General features: G+C 38.5%; 1 protein-coding gene across 1 annotated transcript; it reads right to left on the minus strand.

Moving 5' to 3' along the window:
- Positions 1-842: 842 nt before the first annotated feature.
- Positions 843-4,051, minus strand: LOC143620726 (putative glycerol-3-phosphate transporter 1). Its single transcript, XM_077092351.1, has 3 exons — positions 3,890-4,051; positions 1,803-2,831; positions 843-1,699 (listed from the first exon to the last, which is right to left on the minus strand). Exons 2-3 carry the CDS (start codon positions 2,776-2,778, stop codon positions 1,137-1,139), a joined length of 1,539 nt encoding a protein of 512 aa, XP_076948466.1. The 5' UTR covers positions 2,779-2,831; positions 3,890-4,051; the 3' UTR covers positions 843-1,136.
- Positions 4,052-19,546: the final 15,495 nt, after the last annotated feature.

The raw sequence follows: 19,546 nt of genomic DNA on the forward strand, positions 1-19,546 counted from the left end.
CAATGTTTTAAAAACCGGTATTTTACTTGTACCGAATAGGGCTAAAAAATGGTACAACCAATTGAACCGGGTTAAACCGGAAGGTTCAACCGATTTATTAGATTACATTATAATCTCATATAAATGTAACATCAATTCAAAAATAACCCAAAAGTAAATGATTACATAACAAAAAATAATCAAAATGTTAATCCATATTAAAAAAAATAATGCAAAAGCACTCAATTTTATAAAAATAGTCCTAAATTTTACACGTTTAAATGTTAATTGTTGAGTTAAAAGTACTTTTAAAAAAATATGAGTCGCAAATATCAAAAATTTCTCGGACATAAAACCGGTTTGCCGGTAAAAACCGGTATTTAAGAGAAAAACCGCCGGTACGATGTTCTAGCAAACCGCCCAAAAATGCCGGACTCAATATATCGGCCTGTTGTGCGAAATCTGGTTTAACCGGTTCAACCGGCCGGTTTGAACCGGTTTTTAAAACACTGCATTTAGCTACCCATATATGTTTGCATTACATTTCAATAGTTTTCTTGTATTTTAAATAATACTTTTATAATAGTTATGTCTTGAAAAACCTTGTGAAGATGTTGAAAGCTTAATTTGTAGCTAAAAATAGTTGATGTTGAAACATTAGGAGGGACCATTGCATCTTAATGAACTTGGTTGGTTTCATCACTATATTAATATTAAATTAAATAAATTAATAGTGTATGATTGCAACTGCCAACATTACAGCTTCCCAGTTTGAATCATAAAAAACAGCTGCTAAAACTTTTTGCCCTTTTAATACAAACATGGGCCAATAGTTTCAAACACCCTATTTTTCACATCTTGTCACAAACATAACATAAACTTATATTTATATCATCAAACTTGCATTGTTCATGAAGTAGCAATTAAAAAATTGAGCATTGAACTTATTTAATCTAGTCCAAATACTACATCAAGACGGCTGATTCAATGACCGGTCCGGTATTCATTATTACATATACAAACGTTAACGCTCGTCATCTCCTCCCGCGCATGATCGAATCTAGGAGAAACAATTGTATTATACATTACAAGGTCATTTAACCTCTCCTATAAACAAAAATCTTAATTTTCATCATATCATTATTATTCACCATTAATCACACTTCTTCAACCGGGCTAGACCGAGTTTCGCTACTCGAACCTCTATGTAAATCTTGATACTTTTCGGTCACCTCGGCCACAACAAGTTTAGTCAAAAACAACCCCGCCGCAAAAGCCGAACCCATAAGCATTGTGAAAACCACACTCCAACTTTGGGTCGAAATGTAGCCCGTTAACACGGGCCCAATCGCAGCACCGATTGAGCCCGTGCCATCGATGATCGCGGTCACCGTTGCAAGTGCCTTCGAGTTGCCTTTTAATGACTTGTGGGTCCCGAGATCCGCTGAAACCGCGGTTGTTATGAGCGCATACGGGCCGTTAACAAACATCCCAATGACAAGCATTAGAATGATGTTTACGGGCATGGATAAATGCCCGTAACTCCTGTATAAGTATAGTGCGGGAATCGCACAATACGTGAAGCTCGCTGCTGTAATTGCACGAGCGTTTAGCCGGTCAGATATATGACCGGCTAAGATTCCTCCCACCACACCCCCTACATCAAACAATGTAGATAAGTTCCCGGCCGCCGTGCTCGATAAATACTCGCCATTTATAGCTGCATAGATAAAAAAAAATATTTAATAAACAAACGTATTCAGTAAAATCTCACTAAAACACAAATCTTTATTTTTTTAAGAAAAAAACCAATAAACACGTACCGGTGTGACTAATGTAAAACGGAAGCCAGTAAAGAAACGTATAAGCGACCAACTTCGCGAAAAAGAGGCAAAACGCAAACGGGGCAACCCCGGGTATTCTCCAAGCTTCTAGAAACCCGACTGCGGACCCACTCTCGGTATCGGGCTTCGGGCTCAACAAAGGCTCGGTTACCCCTTTTTTAGGCGATTCGGTTTCATCTTCGTCTCGATCGACCCCGACCGATTCCGGGTCAACGGGCAAGAACATAAAAACGACGACGCCAACGACCACGATCATCAAACCCGGGACCACCATAGACCAACCCCAACCGTATGCCAAGAAATAAGAAGCAATCAACGAGCCCGATATGTTACCAACCGATGTATGCGCGTTCCAAATCCCCATTATAAGCCCTCGCTTACTCTTTCCGAACCAGTTCCCGACAACCGCAACCACCAAGGGCCAACCGGTCGATTGAAACAACCCGGCTGCCATTTGAACTACCAAGTAGTAGTAAAACATATGAACATTAGCCCAGTACCCGAGCCCGAATAACGAAGTAAACAAACCCGTTCCAACCATCCCGATCGTTAAAAAGATTCGTAAATTCATCCGGTCCCCAATATGGCCCGAAAAGAACATTCCAACCGCGTAAACGAACAAGAACGCCAAATCAAGGTCCCCGAGCAAAACCGTCCCGTTCGATCCATCAAACGGGGCCCACCCGTTTCCGAGAACCCACGAAAGCGCATTCGATCTTTTCAAACACGAGGCCGATTGCAGGGTTTCGTCGGGCGTTTGAGGGTCTAGCGCGCTTTTGATGATACTCGTTGTTTTACGAGTGGCATGATAACCTGTGTAAGCTAGAAATGTGACAATTAACACAATTGCTTGATGGGTTTTGAATGAAATGTTTGATTTCTTTGTGCATTCTATTAATTTGATTCCTGGTGGCTTTGTGTTTGATTCATGGACTGGTTCTGATATTGAACCCATTGATATTACTACTAGTGAGCTTCAACTTTCTTTATAATATCAAGTGAACCAAGCTGAAAAACAAGATGATACAAAAAAAATTAGATAGGTATTATTTATATAAATCCAGTTATTAACGCGTGAACCGTACAAATAACTAAAGTAAGTAGATAAATTATTATTACTCAACTTTTGACTAGAGTAATAATTTCTTAGCTTCATTTTTTGTATTGTAATTATTCTAGTTCAAGAATATAAAGTAATACTAATAATTATTCTAATACTGTTGGTTTCATTTGTACTGGTTTCTACTTCTCAAAATCACCTTTTTAATTATTTTTTTTTTGCTAAAACAAGTAAGTACATGTTTTCAAGATCAATATGATAGATAAAAGACAAAAGGGGAAAAAACAATTATTCCAACAAATCTAAATTATTCCTGAAAATCTTGGGATAAATTCTTTACAGTCTAATCAACAGCAGTGTGGAACCTAATTCTACCAAAAATAAAAAACATGGAAATCCAATTAAAATATTTCTAATTAATATTTATTTTTTTTATAATGTTTAAAAGCTCTCCAATATTTAATAATTTTGTAAAAAACATTTATGATAATTTCGGTTATCTGAATTTCGGAAATGATTTCAGATGGAAATCCAATTAAAATATTTCTAATTAATATTTAATATTTTATAATTTTCAAAATCTCCCCAATATTTAATAATTTTGTAAAAGATATTTATGATAATTTCGTGTATCTGAATTTCGGATTTGGATTAAGATACGCGTTTTAGAAATTTTCAAAGATCTAAATTATCAAAAAATTTATTCGGGTTCAAAATTCAGATAATTCGGGTTCGTTTTTGGATTCCGATTTTTTATAACAAAAAATAGTGAAACACAATCCATAACTTTGTTTTCAACAAATCGATACATCCGATAAAAATCTCAAAAGTTTGCCAGATATTAGTTAACCAAACGACAATTCTATGAACATATGTTCCAAAATTAAACAAATAATCATTAACCTTTACGAACCTAATTAAACCTAACTCTTGTTTTCGATAATGAAACAGATATATTAATATTAAATAAAGTAATGCAAACATAAACAAGAAAGTACAATGATACCTGGATAACTGGATGTGATGGAAATCGGTTGTTTCTTTCTTTAGATTTCTTGTACTTGTTTTTCTGAATTTATGATCTGTGCATGTATGTATCTAATCTCAATAACCTCGGATCGATGTCTTTGAGTTGATACTTGATAGGCTTTGGCTTTAGCTTTACTCTCTATCTTATATGTTGTTGTTGGAAGCCTAACGGAGAATATGTACCTATTTTATAGCGAAAGGTTTTATTTGCTTCAAATTTAAATTACCATAAAGCCCTTGGTTATCTTTTTATTTATCATTTATCCATATTAAATGTTTAGGTTGATATGACGATACTACCCTTAGGAGGGTACAGCAACCTTTTAAATAATAATAATAATAATAATAATAATAATAATAATAATAATAATAATTTAGTTAATTTTAACACATGCTAATCTCCGCTATCAAAATGTTCTGAGATAATATTTTTAACTACGACTTTCCTTTTTCATGCTAAAGTTACTACACTCTTTGATTTAGAGGTCTCATTGTCTTATTGAGTTACTCTGGTCGGATTATGTTTTATTCAGATTTATGATGACTTTAAAGTTTGGTTTGAGCATTTTCTTGGGAACCATACCGCAGATTGCCACTTGATAATCGTTATGTCGCTACAAGAGCAGAATTCTTTAGCGTAACACTCGGTGGGACGAAAACCTGAGTGGGCTTAAGATCCGAAATGACAACCTCACAAAAGTTAGCTCAATTTCTTCATTGTCAATATTTATCCAAAGTGACACAAGTGGAGATCAAACTTGATTCTCTACTGGAGAACCCAAGTCTTTCTACCACTAGACCATAAGTGACGGATAAATGATTTCATTAACTATAATATTTTTAATGTCGTTTTATAAACATAAGTCAATTTGGACTCAACTTGTATGCGACGTAGTTAACCGTAGTCAAATAACAATGAAACTTTACCAAATAGGCAAATGAGCCAAAACGATTTCAAGGCCAAACAATACAAATGTGTCAATATTGACTCGTATACTTATTATGGAGTCAAAAACTTTTCCTTGCTGGTTTAGTGTACGTTTTATCCTAATAAAAAATAGCTAAAATAAAGTTATCATATGAATTCATATATATAGAGATTAACGTTGCAAGTCTTCCTGAAAAGGTATGACAATTGCTATATAAACGTTGATGGTTAAATTAGTAAAATCTTATAACTCAATCAGTGATAGTTAATGACAGTCATGGTGTCGTATTAATTGTTTCTTCTTTTCTTGTATGTGCAGACCTCTTATGGCTTGCAAAATGCGTCTTTGTTAGTTTAATAATGTTTTCCATTCATAAGGAGAAAAAAACACAAGTGCATAATTGCTACTTGTAATAATCTAGAAGAGGTGAATAGGGTATTTTAAGATTTTTTTTTTATGTTTTTTAACAACTTTTATTTAGTTGTTTTACAAAATATTGATTTTACAGGTGTATATATAAAAAGACGATCATGTTTCCCTAAACAAGCGACGATCACTCATTCATGTCTCACTAAGCAAACAATGGCCAATCTTACAACGTCATACTCAGTCGGTAGTAATCAACCCTTTACATCTCACTAAACGAGTAGTGAACACCCTTACAAAGTATCACAAATTGAGTAGTGATCACCATTATAAATATCTCCTTTATTCTTAACAAGGTTAATAAATATTACATTCTAAGCGCACACCCCTCTCACCTAGACATGTCTTATTGCATCTCTATGTATTAAAAGAGTATTTTAGATCTATTGAGTTCACATTTCACTTTATTAATTTTCTTTAAATATCTTATGAAGTGTTTATACAGTGTTGTTTGTCTAGTCATTTATAGATAAAAGATTTAAGAAGTTGTTTGGTTATTTTGAGAAGTTGAAATGCCTGTCCTTGGTTTGGTAGGCATCATTAAATATTATTGGAATTATATGGAGTATGATAATAATTATATACAATAACATAAATAGTAATCAGTAATCACAGTTATAGTATCATTGAATATAAAGCTTATATATGTTAGGGGTTGTTTAGTCATTTTCACAAATTGAAAGTGTAGTTTAGTGGTTGATCTAAAGTCAATCAAACAATGTGTGAAAATTTGATTCAAATTAGGTAAAAGGTTCACAAATCTAAAACCAGTCAATCACACACTTTGTTTTGTAACACTTCAATTTTAAAAGAAAAAAAAAATGGCGTGTAGTGTTTCCATGAATAGACATGCGTGAAAGCACAAACCACGAATTTCATTTTCACCACCTTTTTTTAATACCAAAATGTGTAAATATTAATTTCTTTTTAACTGATTTGCTAGATGTAAAACAGGTGTTAGATCTCAAATTTTATAATTCTACCATTAAAGTGATTGTTGGTGTTGGGAGGGATGGGGACAAACGGTAATGTTTTGTAAGTTATTGAAGAACGGTTTGTTAAATTTAAGATTAACTTGTTAAAAGCTTGAAATGAGTTGAGAGCTTAAACAATCTCAAGTCACAGTTTGAGTCCGAACTTCACAATCGAGTTTGATTAGATTCGAAAGCCCAAAACAAAACTATTATTAATTTATTTAAACATAATAAATTTTGTTTCATATAATAAATATATATTTATAAACATATAAAATAACAGAACACTAAATAAATAATAAATGAGCCGAGTCTTAGACGAATTCGACCTTTATACGTCAAGCTCGAAGTAAGTCTAGCTTGAGCTTAGATCTCTTAAACTAAACGAGGCACACTCGAGATTTAACGAGCTCAAGTTTGTCTAAGTTAACTCGTTCAACATAAGGATGGGTAAATGACATTGGGTAGCGGTACCGAAACAGGTACCCACTCGGTAGCAAATTATAAGATTTCGGGATCGATATGATACGGTATTTTACTGAATTTTTGCATAGCTACTAGTATCATGAGGAACATTTTTGATACCGATACCTTTTTCTTCAAGTTTCAGTACTGGTATTCAGTTCCGCTACTAAGTAAATCAATAATATTAGTTACACATATTCCTTTTTGAAAGTAAAAGATAAATTATAGTGTCGCCTAAAAGATATTAAGGCAACTTGAATTAAAATAATATTAGTTACACAGATTCCTTTTTGAACAAAACTAATATAATTTTATAACCAAGGGCAAACTCGTCAATCCAAGGAACATAATCTTAATATGACAAAATAATAATATTTTAATGGAAAAGGGTATCTTGGTAAATTCAGCAGCCGACTTGTTAGACACAAATAATTGTCAAGGCCAGTTGATATATGCAGAGGCGATATGTAAAAGCATATTCGCATATCCACATAGCATTATTCCTTCCGTGTTCTATCCCATGATACGCTACGAATATACCCGGGCCCACTTGTCCTACGTGGCAACTATGCTGACGTATGTTCATCAAGTGGCCATACATAGGATTCCACGTGGCATAATGTTCTTGGCTAGTAACAAATGCTTGTCCGAATCGGATCATTTGCTATTCTCTCATCCACTAAAATAGATTTAACCTTAGATTAATTAATAAATAATGATTTAATAATTGTTTTTGTTGTTTTGGTTATTGTTTATTTATTACCATGTGCATTGTTTTGAAAATAAATAAAACAAGGGTGTTAGTGGTTTAGTTGTTAAATATGATTTCGAATTCCTCATAACTACTTCAAAATTAAATATCAAAGAAGTTAAATTGTAACTTGACTTTGATATATTAGTAGAAAGAGTGAAGAAATACGGATATGAACTGGAGTCTATATTTCTACGCTATGAATGAACACTTGAAGCCTTGAATTCGAGCAAATGATCTCCGTCTACAAATTTAACAAATAACAATGTTAACCTCATTACAAGAATGTGTGTGTGTGTTGGGGGGGGGGGGGGGGTTGTAACCACTAACTACCATCCGGCTTAAGAATCAATATGACAGTGATAAGTATGAGTAGAGAGGGCCGAATCTTTTTATCGTTTGGAGAACGCTCATATGTAGCAGAATGTCTTAAATACTATTGGGCAAGGTGTCACTGGAATATCCGGTTTCTCCTCTATGCGACCAACATAGTGGAGATCATGGAAGTGTTAGTGGTTTAGTTGTTAAATATGATTTCGAATCACTCGTAACTCATTCAAAATTAGATATCAAAAAAGTTAAATTGTAACTTGACTTTGATATATTAGTAGAAATAGTGAAGAAATACAGATATAAACCAAAGTCTATATGATATTTCTAAGCTATGAATGAATACTTGAAGCCTTGAATTCGAGCAAATGATCTAGGTCTACAAAATTAACAAATAACAACGTTAAACCCGTTACAAGATTTTTTTTAGGAGGGGAGGGGGGGGGGGGCTTCTTGTAACCATTAACCATCATCCGGCTTGAAAATCAATATGACAAGTGATAAATATGAGTGAGAGTAAGTGGCGTCTATAGATTGACAGTTCGAGGGTGTGTGCATGTGGGTTTGTCACTTTGGCGTCTTCCTTTCGAATTTGGGTCTATATTTCTTTAAAGGGCTAGAGATATAACTTGTTGCTCATTTGTCTACTATTTTCGATGTAAAACTACTATAAGTTAATTCTATGTAAGATAAACCGATAAGTTTTACTCAAAGGTTAAAGATAATCACGTGAAACACATTATTGAATTTTGTATGTTTAAATCCATATACGTGTATCAACTTTAACACTACACATTATTCCACATAGAAGCAAGCTTATTTAAAAGCATAAATGGTGCTTTAATCATAATAAAAAAAAGTTACAAGAACCATGTGATGCAACTTAGATGTAATGTAAATAAATTATTTAGCAACGGTTTAACATTTGACACTTGATTAGCATAATTAATTCACTAACGAGTAATCAAATGGTTTGTAGCCCAATTGTATCGATATGAGGGCTCAAGTCCCACAATGATGTCGTATTTGCCGTAAAAAAATTCACTAATGAATAATTGAGGAGTGTATTATTATTTACTAATTACAATTAGGTATATAAATTGTAGGTTAATAAACTAATAAGAGCTTAAAAGGATACATATAAGAAAAAAAAAAGCAAATTAAATTGTTATTTGATTTTCTTTGTATTGTTAGACACTCAATAATATAAGGATAACTCGAAAGCAATAATGTTGTTATGGTCCAAACTAATCATGTAAACTCAAACTTGGTATGGTAAGTTAACAGTTTCCAACTGGCCAATTATCCCCTGCTCCATGTATAAACCGGTTTAAAACTCAATATCGGCTTGGATTAAAACCGGATTTGGTTAACAAAAGCTCAAACTGGTTTATGATATGTTTGGTTCGGGTTAAAATCTATTTATTGATAGGTTACAATCGGTTTCGGTTTGGGTTTTGACCGATTTTTGCCCACTTTGGATGGTTGCGGGTCGGTCAACTGGTTTTGGTGGAGAAAGTTAAAACCAGTTCCAAACCTACGATTTCAATCGGTTCCAAACCGGTTTCTACATAATCGGTTTCGGTTTGATTTCCAGGTCGGTTTAGTTATCCGGTTTATATTCTCACCTCTAACTCCATGGTCAATGTTAGACATCCTAAGACTTTATTAAAATGAGAGAGAGAGAGAGAGAGGATATTGGGAAGTCCCACATGTGACCAAAATAGAGGTTACAGATTGAAACCATGTGGTTTCTCATGTATTTTTTGATCTTAGTGTCAGGAATGATGTACATAATTCCTTTTAGAGACGTGCCAGCCTAGTTACCCAATGTTTTGTATTCGACAGTGGTCTATCAATGATCTAAATTAGCCATTAAAAAGAAAAGGTAGTTTTCAGACATTAATTTTTGTTTGTTTTGAAAATTCGTAAAAGTATATGAGCAAATGAAAATGAAAAAATAATTTGAGGACACAGTACATGTTTGGGCCAGTTAATCTAGAATACTTAATTATTTGATAGCCCAAAAGGGGCCCAGGAAGGACTACCCCGTAACCCGTTCCCCATCAATATGTAAGTAAAATTAAGGCATATTAGTTTTTAATACCCTCAATTTTCACTCATTGGACGATAACACTCCCAACTAACGATTTTTCTCCCACCACTCTCAACTTGTAACTTGTTTTCTTCTTCACCCCCGAACTTAACGGAGCCTAACTCCGTTAGTTTTTTGCTGACGTGGGATGTTTTTGCTGATTTGGCATATTATATAATAAATACCTTGTTTAAAAAAAACCTAAATTAACAAATACTATATGTACACACACTATATATATACACACACGTATACATATATATGCAAACACAAACACCACCAATGTTTCATAACCACTGTGTATACCACCACCACCACCACCACCACAGACCCCCATCACTCCTTTCTGTTGGGTTTCAACGGTGGTTCGGAACGAAAACGGTCAAGTAATTTCAAACCCGTTTTAGTTATAATTTCGTTTCGATAAATATTAATCAATATTAATATACTAACTCACAAACGAACTATAAAAAATGCAGCGGAATATAAACGATTTAAACGAACCATAAACGGAAACCCGAACCCAGATCCGATTACAAAAATACGAGCACGAGAAACAAGAATAAATCAACCATAGTTAAGTTGTCGATATACCTCGGTTATCGAAACCGGGAAGACACCAAAGGTTAACGAAAACAAGCTAGAAATGACACAATCCAAGATCAAAAACGAATCCGGCGAGATTCTGCGGGCACAGGTGGCTGACGGCGGTCGGCGGTGACTTCCGGCGACAGCGGCAGCGGCTTGAGATGACGGCAGAAAGCAATGGACAACAGCAGCACCAAAGTAGAGCAGCAACAGTGCAAGAACCAGCAACAAGCTCAACCGGAGACAGGTTCGTCGGAAAAACGAGCCTGCTGGAAAAGAACCTGGTCACCGGAAAAACGTGGCTCAAAGTTTGAACGACGCCGGAGCTTTATTAAGGTGCGGTGGTGTTTGCAGTGATTGAAGAACAACTTTGTATGGCTATGTTTGGTGTGTGGTGGCCGGAAAACACTCGCCGGAAAACCGAGCTGCCGGAAAACGGCGCTGGATTGCGGCTGGGTGTTTAAGATGATGATTTAGGGTTTTCTTTTTAGGTTGGTCTATAATATTATTATCATATACTCTATATAGTAATAATATTAGGGTTTAATCAAATTAAACCAATTGGGCTTGAGCCCAATAAACCAAACAAAGCCTTTAACCATTATCCAGTCCATCTAATTGATTGTGTCGAGCCCAATTAACATTTAAATGGGTTTATGATTTCGTTACCTCCGGTGTAACTCATACCGGGTCGTATTCGGGTCGGTCGCGTTGACTTGACCCTAACCGAACATTAAATCCAACACTTTCCTCTATCACCACCTTCACCACCACCAGCAGCCTCGCTATCTTCACCATCACCAACACTGGTTGCCGCCGGAAAAACGGAGTGGCAGCGGAGCTCGCCAGCCTCCCTAATCTTATTATGAAGCTCCATACTTGTATTGTCCTTTGTTTTTATGCTGTTCAAAACAAACACCACCGACATGCTAATATAATAATTAATCTTCAAGTGTTGCCGCCATCACGTTTTTCCGTTGAGTTCCGCCGTTAACGATAGAACCTCAATTCGAGGTAATAAACATTGCATTCTACTCGTTTATTTATTCTGATCAAAAGCCCTATGATAATGTATTCAAACTGTAAACAAGATAACTGAATTTAGCAAAGTAATTTGGGTTAGTCTAGGGTTTGGCGGTGATGATGAAGGTAGTGGAGGCCGGTGGCGGTGGCAGAAACCGGCGGTGTTGGAGGCCGATATGGTGGTGATGGAATGATGACAGTATTTGGTAGTGTATGTATGTATGTATGTGTCACACCCTCAAAATCCGCTAACGGAGTTTTACCGTCAGAGGGTGTGAACTAACATGATCGGAATCATTAGTTATAATCAAACACCATGTTTAAAGTTTTCAACCCAACAAGACATTAAGTCTTAAATAAAAATGCGGAAGCATAAATTGTAAACCAAAAAGTTTGCGCCACACAAGACGACTTAAAAACCCAAGTTATTAAGATAAAAATTAAAAGAAGTTTTCAAAGTGATGGTGTTTAGCGAATGCATGTTCCTATACCGCGCGCCCGCCTCGGCTAACTGAGAATAACATACTAAAAGTGTCAACATAGGGTTGGTGAGTTCACAGATTTATATAAATAAAGTGTTTGCGTTTGCGTTTGCGTTACCAGATAGTGTTAAGTCAATTTATGTATCAATAGGTAGCTAACCTATTAACAAGTATTACTAAGTGTTCGACACCGAAGCTGACTGTTTATCAATTGCCTTGCCACCATGTCAACCACGACCATGGTAATGTGTTAGCCAAAATTACACCCACTCGACCTACAGTCGAGTTTAGAGTTGGGTGGGGTTTGTCAAACCCAGTAGTACTACTCAACAGTGACTCGCTATTATCCAAATATTAACCGGTTCGATGTTATGAAGGACTTTGGTTGGTTTGTTTGCCACTTAGCCTTACAAGTGATATATAAAAACTAAACAAAATCTACAGCGTTGGAGTATGTTATCTCCCCCAAATAAAAGCATTTAAAAAGAGTAAAAAGGGGACGCGAAACTCACTGTTTGCGAAGATAACCAAAAAGATCCGAGAAAAGATGTGCGTCACAGAAAATCCTCACTAGTGTTCTAAAAACAAAAACGAGATTTTCTAAGTATTTAAACTACGAGTGAGTCCCTAGACTCGACACATACAACTTATGCATGAGATGCGTTTCGTGTTTCGTTTGTGAAATAAGTGCGACTCGACAAACACGTTGGTGATACGTTACATGTGTAAACAACTACTTAAGTGTCAAGTATTAACATTGTACTTTACTAGCAATTATCCCCCAAAAGGGCAATTTGGTCAAAACATAGCAAACATCGATCGGTTATGCACTTTTCATGACAATTTAAATAATACAGCAGCTAAATTATCCATGCAGATTTTCACTCGACAAGATTACTCTTATTAATAAATTCTAACAAGTCAAATAGATCACCAAAAATCATCACAGAAGCACACGTGAGTTAGGTTTCTAAACCTATTTTTATTATATTTTTATCATATATGGTTTTATCACAAAGATCAAAACATCACAGCAAACACACAGCAATCATTATCATGCGCAACAGAATGTTTTTTGTTATTCCTGTTAAATGACAAATCCAATTAATGCAAGACCAATTGGGTTAGGTTCCTAACTCAATTTATTTTCTTCCAGAAGTGGAACCAACCAATTTTATATTGTAGTTTATGAGATATCTTAGTCGCAAAACAGCCTAACAGCAGGTCTCCTGAATCAGCCTTGCACAACAGTTTTGTAAAATAATAAAAACTAACTTTTATACGTCCAAAAATTACAAACTCGGACTTTTCAGAAACTAGACTCGACCTAGTATATTATATAATCAACAATCGCATCAAAACTTAACATTAACATCGAGTTACAGTCGTCCAAACACGAATTCAATAATCTGTCCAGCATCAGTTTTCATCAAAACTCAATAAACAATTAACCTATGAACTAACAATCATGCATGTAACCCTAAATCATCAACAAACAACATATTTAACACTTAGGGTTTATGTTTACAGGTTTAATCATACAATTAAATGATAGAATAAATTAGATATGAAGCTTATTTACCTATTTATCACCTTGGATCCTTCAACAACCTTGTAAACAACTTGTATGTGTATGTGTGTGTGTGGTAATCGGCCGAGAATGGTGAAGGGGGGAGGGGCTGCTGCCGTCGTGTAGGGGAGAGGGAGAGAGTGGGATTAGGGTTGGGTGATTATGTTGTTTATATATTTATTAAATATAATACATGTTACAAATCGCCCCCTAAACTTCAAGTGAACTTAATTCTAGTATAACTAGTTTATAATATCCATAATAAGAGGTTATACTATGCAAGCACACAATCATATGTCAACATAACACATATTTATACCGAGCACTTGTTTATATTATATATTGTTTGTTCACCAACGGTTTGAGTCGACTCGTGTGTGTCTCGGTGGAATTCCGAAAGACTACTTGTGTAGTGATTGTCATGCGTCATCTAAACCCTAGTTTAAATGTAATGAGATATGCGTTATAGTTCGTGTGATTTTAAGTTTGAATTAACGGAGTTCGGATTAACGGAGTTAACCTGAAATTGATGAGTGTCACATCATTCCCATGTTGAAAGAATTTTCGTCCCGAAAATTTGAGTTAAGTCACGATGGGTGTCTGAAAAAGGCAAAAAAAATTCAGTCTGTCATATCATCCCCTAGTAGAAAGAAATTTTGTCCCGAATTTTAATTCATACCTCCGGTGATTTCTGACGGTTTGTCGACTTTCGCGGTTTTTCGGTGTTTGGTTAGCCCTTCAAAAAGGTGAGGATACTTTTTCATCATTTGATCCTCGCGTTTCCACGTGAACTCTGGTCCACATCTCGGGTTCCAACGAACTTTAACGATGGGGATTTTGCTGTGCTTGAGTGTTTTGGTTTCCCAATCCAAAACTTCGACTGGTTCTTCAATGAAGCGTAGCTGTTCATCATGTTGCAACTCGCCCAAAGGAACTGCTTGGGTTTCGTTAGAAAGACATTTCTTCAAGTTGGATACATGGAAAACGTTATGTATGCCACTGAGTTCTATTGGTAAATCCAATCGGTATGCTACCGGACCAACGCGTTCAGTTATCCGGTATGCGTCAACGTATCCTGGTTGAGTTTGTTTCACTTTCCGAAGCGAACTACACTTTTCCAAGGTGAGACTTTGAGTAAAACTTGGTCGTCCACTTGGAATTGCAGAGGTTTTCGGTGCTTGTCGGCATAACTCTATTGGCGATCTCGTGCTGTTGCCATGCGATTTCGGATTTGGGAAATCTTTTGTGAGGTTTCAATCAATAGTTCGGGACCAGTGATTTGGCTATCACCCACTTCTGCCCAGCAGAGAGGTGATCGACACTTTTGTCTGTACAACGCTTCAAACGGCGATGCTTTAATGCTTATGTGGTAACTGTCATTATACGAAAACTCTACCAAGGGCAAGTGAGGTTCCCAACTTTTTCCGAAATCAAACACGCATGCACGCAACATGTCTTCCAAGGTCTGAATGGTGCGTTCACAGGCTCATATCAAGGCGGGTGCCTAGTGCGCTCTATAGCGACTTCCAAAAGTGTGAAGTGAAACGGGAATCTCGATCAGATATGATTGAGACAGGCACTCCGTGTCTAGACACTACTTCTTTCATATAGATGCAAGTCAGTCTTTCCATTTTGTCCGATTCCTTGATCGCTAAGAAATGCGCAGACTTAGTCAACCGATCAACGATCACCCATATGGTATCGCATCCCGTCGGTGTTTTGGGTAATCCCGTGATGAAATCCAGAGAAATGTGTTCCCATTTCCACGTTGGAAGTTCCGGTTGCTGTAGCAGACCAGATGGTTTCTGATATTCCACTTTGACTCTTGCACAAGTCAAGCATTTGCTCACGTAGGTGGCAATGTCGGCTTTCATTTTTGGCCACCAGTAAAGTGCCTTTAGGTCATGGTACATTTTATCTGAGCCAGGGTGAATGGAATATCGGGACTTGTGTGCTTCATCCATCACTAGAGTTCTCAACTCTCCGTATCGAGGGACCCAGATCCGGTTTTCGAAATATCGAACCCCGTCCGATTTGGTTTTAAGCTGCTTGTCCATGCCCCGCATGAGTTCTGATGGGTGGTTATCGTCTTTCAAGGCTTCGAGTTGAGCATCACGAATCTGATCATGTAAGTTGGCGTGAATCGTGAGTTGCAATGCTCGCACTCGTCTAGGTTTATCGGTTTCTTTTCTGCTGAGAGCATCGGCCACTACGTTGGCCTTGCCAGAGGTGGTACTTGATGGCACAATCATAATCCTTAAGTAGCTCGACCCAATGACGTTGTCGCATGTTCATCTCCTTTTGCTCGTAGATATGTTGAAGGCTCTTGTGGTCGGTGTAAATGGTAAACTTGGTACCGTACAAGTAATGCCTCCATATCCTAAGAGCAAGCACCACAGCTCCGAGTTCCAGGTCATGGGTCGTGTAGTTCTTCTCGTGGATCCGTAGTTGTCGAGAGGCACAGGCTATAACTTTCTCGAGTTGCATCAACACGCAACCGAGACCCTGTATCGATGCATCACAGTGCACTTCAAAGTTTTCCGTTCCCTCGGGGAGGGCTAGGATAGGTGCGCTACAGAGTTTGGTTTTCAACAGTTGGAAGGCAGATTCCTGCGCGTCACCCCAATTATACTTAGTACCCTTGTGTGTCAATGCGGTGAGAGGTTCAGCAATCTTTGAAAATCCCTCGATGAAACGTCGGTAGTAGCCAGCCAGTCCTTAAAATTGTCGCACCTCAGTCGGAGTCTTAGGTGCTTCCCAGTTTTTGATGGCCTCTACCTTGCCTGGATCGACATGGATACCATTCTCATTGATCACATGCCCTAAGAAGTGAACCTCGCGAAGCCAAAATTCGCATTTCGAGAGTTTAGCGTACAGTTGTTCCTTCTTTAGTAATTCCAGAATTAACCTCAGGTGTTGTTCATGGTCGGCCTTGTTCTTGGAGTAGACGAGGATATTATCTATGAAAACAATCACAAACTTCTCGAGGTACACCTTGCATACTCTGTTCATGAGATCCATAAATACGGCTAGTGCGTTGGTTAAGCCAAAAGGCATAACCGAAAACTCGTAGTGACCGTACCGAGTTCTGAATGCCGTCTTTGAAATGTCTTCCTCGCGCACTCTCAATTGATGGTAACCAGATCTCAGATCGATCTTCGAGTAGTAACTCGATCCTTGAAGCTGGTCGAAAAGATCATCAATTCAGGATAGGGGATAACGGTTCTTGACCGTAACCTTGTTCAGCTCCCGGTAATCGATGCACATGCGGAAAGTCCCATCTTTCTTTCGAACAAATAAGACAGGGGCTCCCCATGGTGATGAGCTGGGTCGGATGAAACCTTTATCCAACAAGTCTTATAGTTGAGTGGACAACTCCTGAAGCTCCGCCAGTGCGAGCCGATACGGGGCTCGTGCTATGGGTGCTGCACCGGGGGACAATTCGATTTGGAATTCGACTTGTCGAATAGGTGGGAGTCCAGGAAAATCCTCCGGGAAGACTTCCGGAAAATCTCGCACAATCGGTATGTCTTCGATTCGCTTCTCCTCCGTGGGTTTCTCAACAATATGAGCCAAAATCGCTGGATGGCCCTTTCGTAAATATTTCTGCGCCTTCATGAGGGTGATGACGCTTGTAGTCATGCCGCTCTTCTCGCCCTGTATCGAGATGATTTCGCCAGAAGGGGTAGTGATATGGACTACCTTTTCGTGACATATAATCTCAGCTCTATTCTGGGATAGCCAGTCCATGCCGACAACGACGTCGAAACTACCAAGCATAAAGGGTATGAGGTCGATATCGAAGGTATGACCCGACAGTTTCAACTTACATCCCGCTAGTACATGAGTTGTTTCTATAGACTTACCGTCAGCTAATTCAACAGGAAACTTAAAGTCTAAGAGTTTACTAAAGGCTTTCGATACAAAACTCCTATCAGCTCCAGTGTCAAACAGAACAGAAGCAGAATAGTCGTTCACAGGGAACTTACCGGTAACCATATTCGGATCGCTGCGGGCCTGGCCCGACCCATTGACGAAAGCTCTACCTTTACCACTGCTCCCGCCACTGTTATTGCCTTCATTGTTCTCATTCTGCTTCAGTTTGGGACAATCCTTCCTGAAATGACCCTCCTGACCACACTCAAAGCACCCTTTCGTTGTTGCAGGCTGTTTAGGAGTACCCTTACCCGCTAGGTCTCCCCTATAGTCCTTGGCCTGATGACCCAATTTACCACATCGCAAACACTTGATACGGTCGCATGGGCCAGTATGGTGATAGTTGCACTTGTTGCACTTCGGGTACTTTCCAGCATAGCAACTCGAACCCTGTCCGCCACCGTTGTTATTGTTGGAACCCTGATTATTGAAGTTCCGAGCGAGTTCGGGTTTACGGTGGTGTTGTTGTTGTTGTCAGTGCTTGAGTTGTCACGGGTTTTAGAGGTGGAACCTCTAGGTGGTAACACACCTTGTGCCACTGCTTGGTCCGTCAGCTTGTGGGCTATCCGGATCGCTTGCTGAATCGTAGCCGGTTTGGAAGACGTCACCATACCCTGAATCTGGGGTACCAAACCATCGATATACATCTCGATTCTCTTACTCGGCGGGTCAACCATCCGCGGACACATCACCGCCAGTTCGTGGGAACGGGTGGTTTAGGCTTCAATCTCAGAAACTACCATCTTTAACGCCCAAGATTCCGATTACGGCTTCGAGATTTCCTCTCTAGGACAATACTCTTCTCGCATCATGTTCTTGAATTCTTCCCAGTTCATAGCATTTGCCAATTCCAACCAAAGAATTTGCACATTAGAGTTCCACCAGGTGAGGGTGGAATCTTGCAATGTACCAGCAACAAACTTGACCCTGCTGGCTGGTGGACCGTTACACATCTCGAAAGCTGACTCTGCCTTCTCGGCCCAACGCAGGAAACCTATGGCTCCCTCAATTCCGTCAAATGAATTAGGCTTGCAATCTAGGTAGTTCTTGAAAGTACAGACTCTGGCTTGACCTCTGGCTTGATTCTAAACGTGCGCAGCTAGAACTGCCGCCGCATGGTCATTCAGTAGGGTTAGGAGTTCTGCTGTGGTTAGGTTAATGTTTCCGCGACCATGACCAGCGTTTCTTCCAGACATCTAGGTGTTATCATCCTGAGGTGTCGTCGCCTGAGGACACGTCCGAGTGTGCATCCTCCTCAGTATCTTCCTCGGGTTCTTCCTCAGGTTCTTCTCCATCCGGGGCAATCTGCGCCCCTAGTGTGTCGCATCGGGCTAGAGCTGTCGTTGCAACGGCTCTTGCACTAAAAATTTGGTCACGCAAATCTATCATCTCTGCTTGCATTTTGTTCATTATCTCCATTTGCTGAACATGAGCATCCTGAACTTTCTTCATGGCTTCGGTCAGGAAGGAAATTCTCTCTCGGACATCGATTCCATTCTCTTTCAATTCTCTCACGTTTGCTCTAGTCGAGTGCATAATGTCAACCTCATGCTCTAAACAAGAAACGAGGACTGCGAAAGCGCGCTCCGTCGGGAGTGTCAGAGGTGGTAGCGTTTTGAAGGATGTAGGACAACCTGGAAGAGGTAGCGGTGGAACTTGCACACAGTAAACGATCCGCTCGACTAGACTCGCGGTACCAACTCCAGTGACCATTGTTCTCGTACACGTCTCCAGATGGGCGATACCTCTTCGGTGCGGGTGCTGCTAGTGTCGGGACTACTCGGGGTGGTGATGAGTTGGGTAGCTGCGATTCCTTTCCGGGGACGTGGGGCACCGGGTCGGGTGATGATGATAGCGTTGACATCCTTACAGGATAAGTCGTATATGGGTTACGCGCGTACGAGTGAATGAGGTTAAGAGATAAAGAAAATGAGTAACTAAATATATATCATATCTATATACTTATATGCAGTGCGTAAGATCATAACTAATGGGTCGTTGCGGTTATAGTCTAGTATGCATGCAATTCTAGTTCGCTATAACCAATGGCTCTGATACCAATCTG

This window comes from Bidens hawaiensis, unplaced genomic scaffold, assembly GCF_021521415.1.
Source record: "Bidens hawaiensis isolate Kalapana, Puna unplaced genomic scaffold, B.hawaiensis_p1.1 tig00002631_1, whole genome shotgun sequence".
In the NCBI taxonomy this organism is placed as follows: domain Eukaryota; kingdom Viridiplantae; phylum Streptophyta; class Magnoliopsida; order Asterales; family Asteraceae; genus Bidens; species Bidens hawaiensis.

Coding starts and splice junctions, on each gene's coding strand:
- LOC143620726 (XM_077092351.1), bottom strand. CDS start 2,778: ATGGGTTCAATATCAGAACCAGTCCATGAATCAAACACAAAGCCACCA. Junction 1,700..1,802: donor GTTTTACATTAGTCACACCG/GTACGTGTTTAT, acceptor TTATCTATGCAG/CTATAAATGGCGAGTATTTA.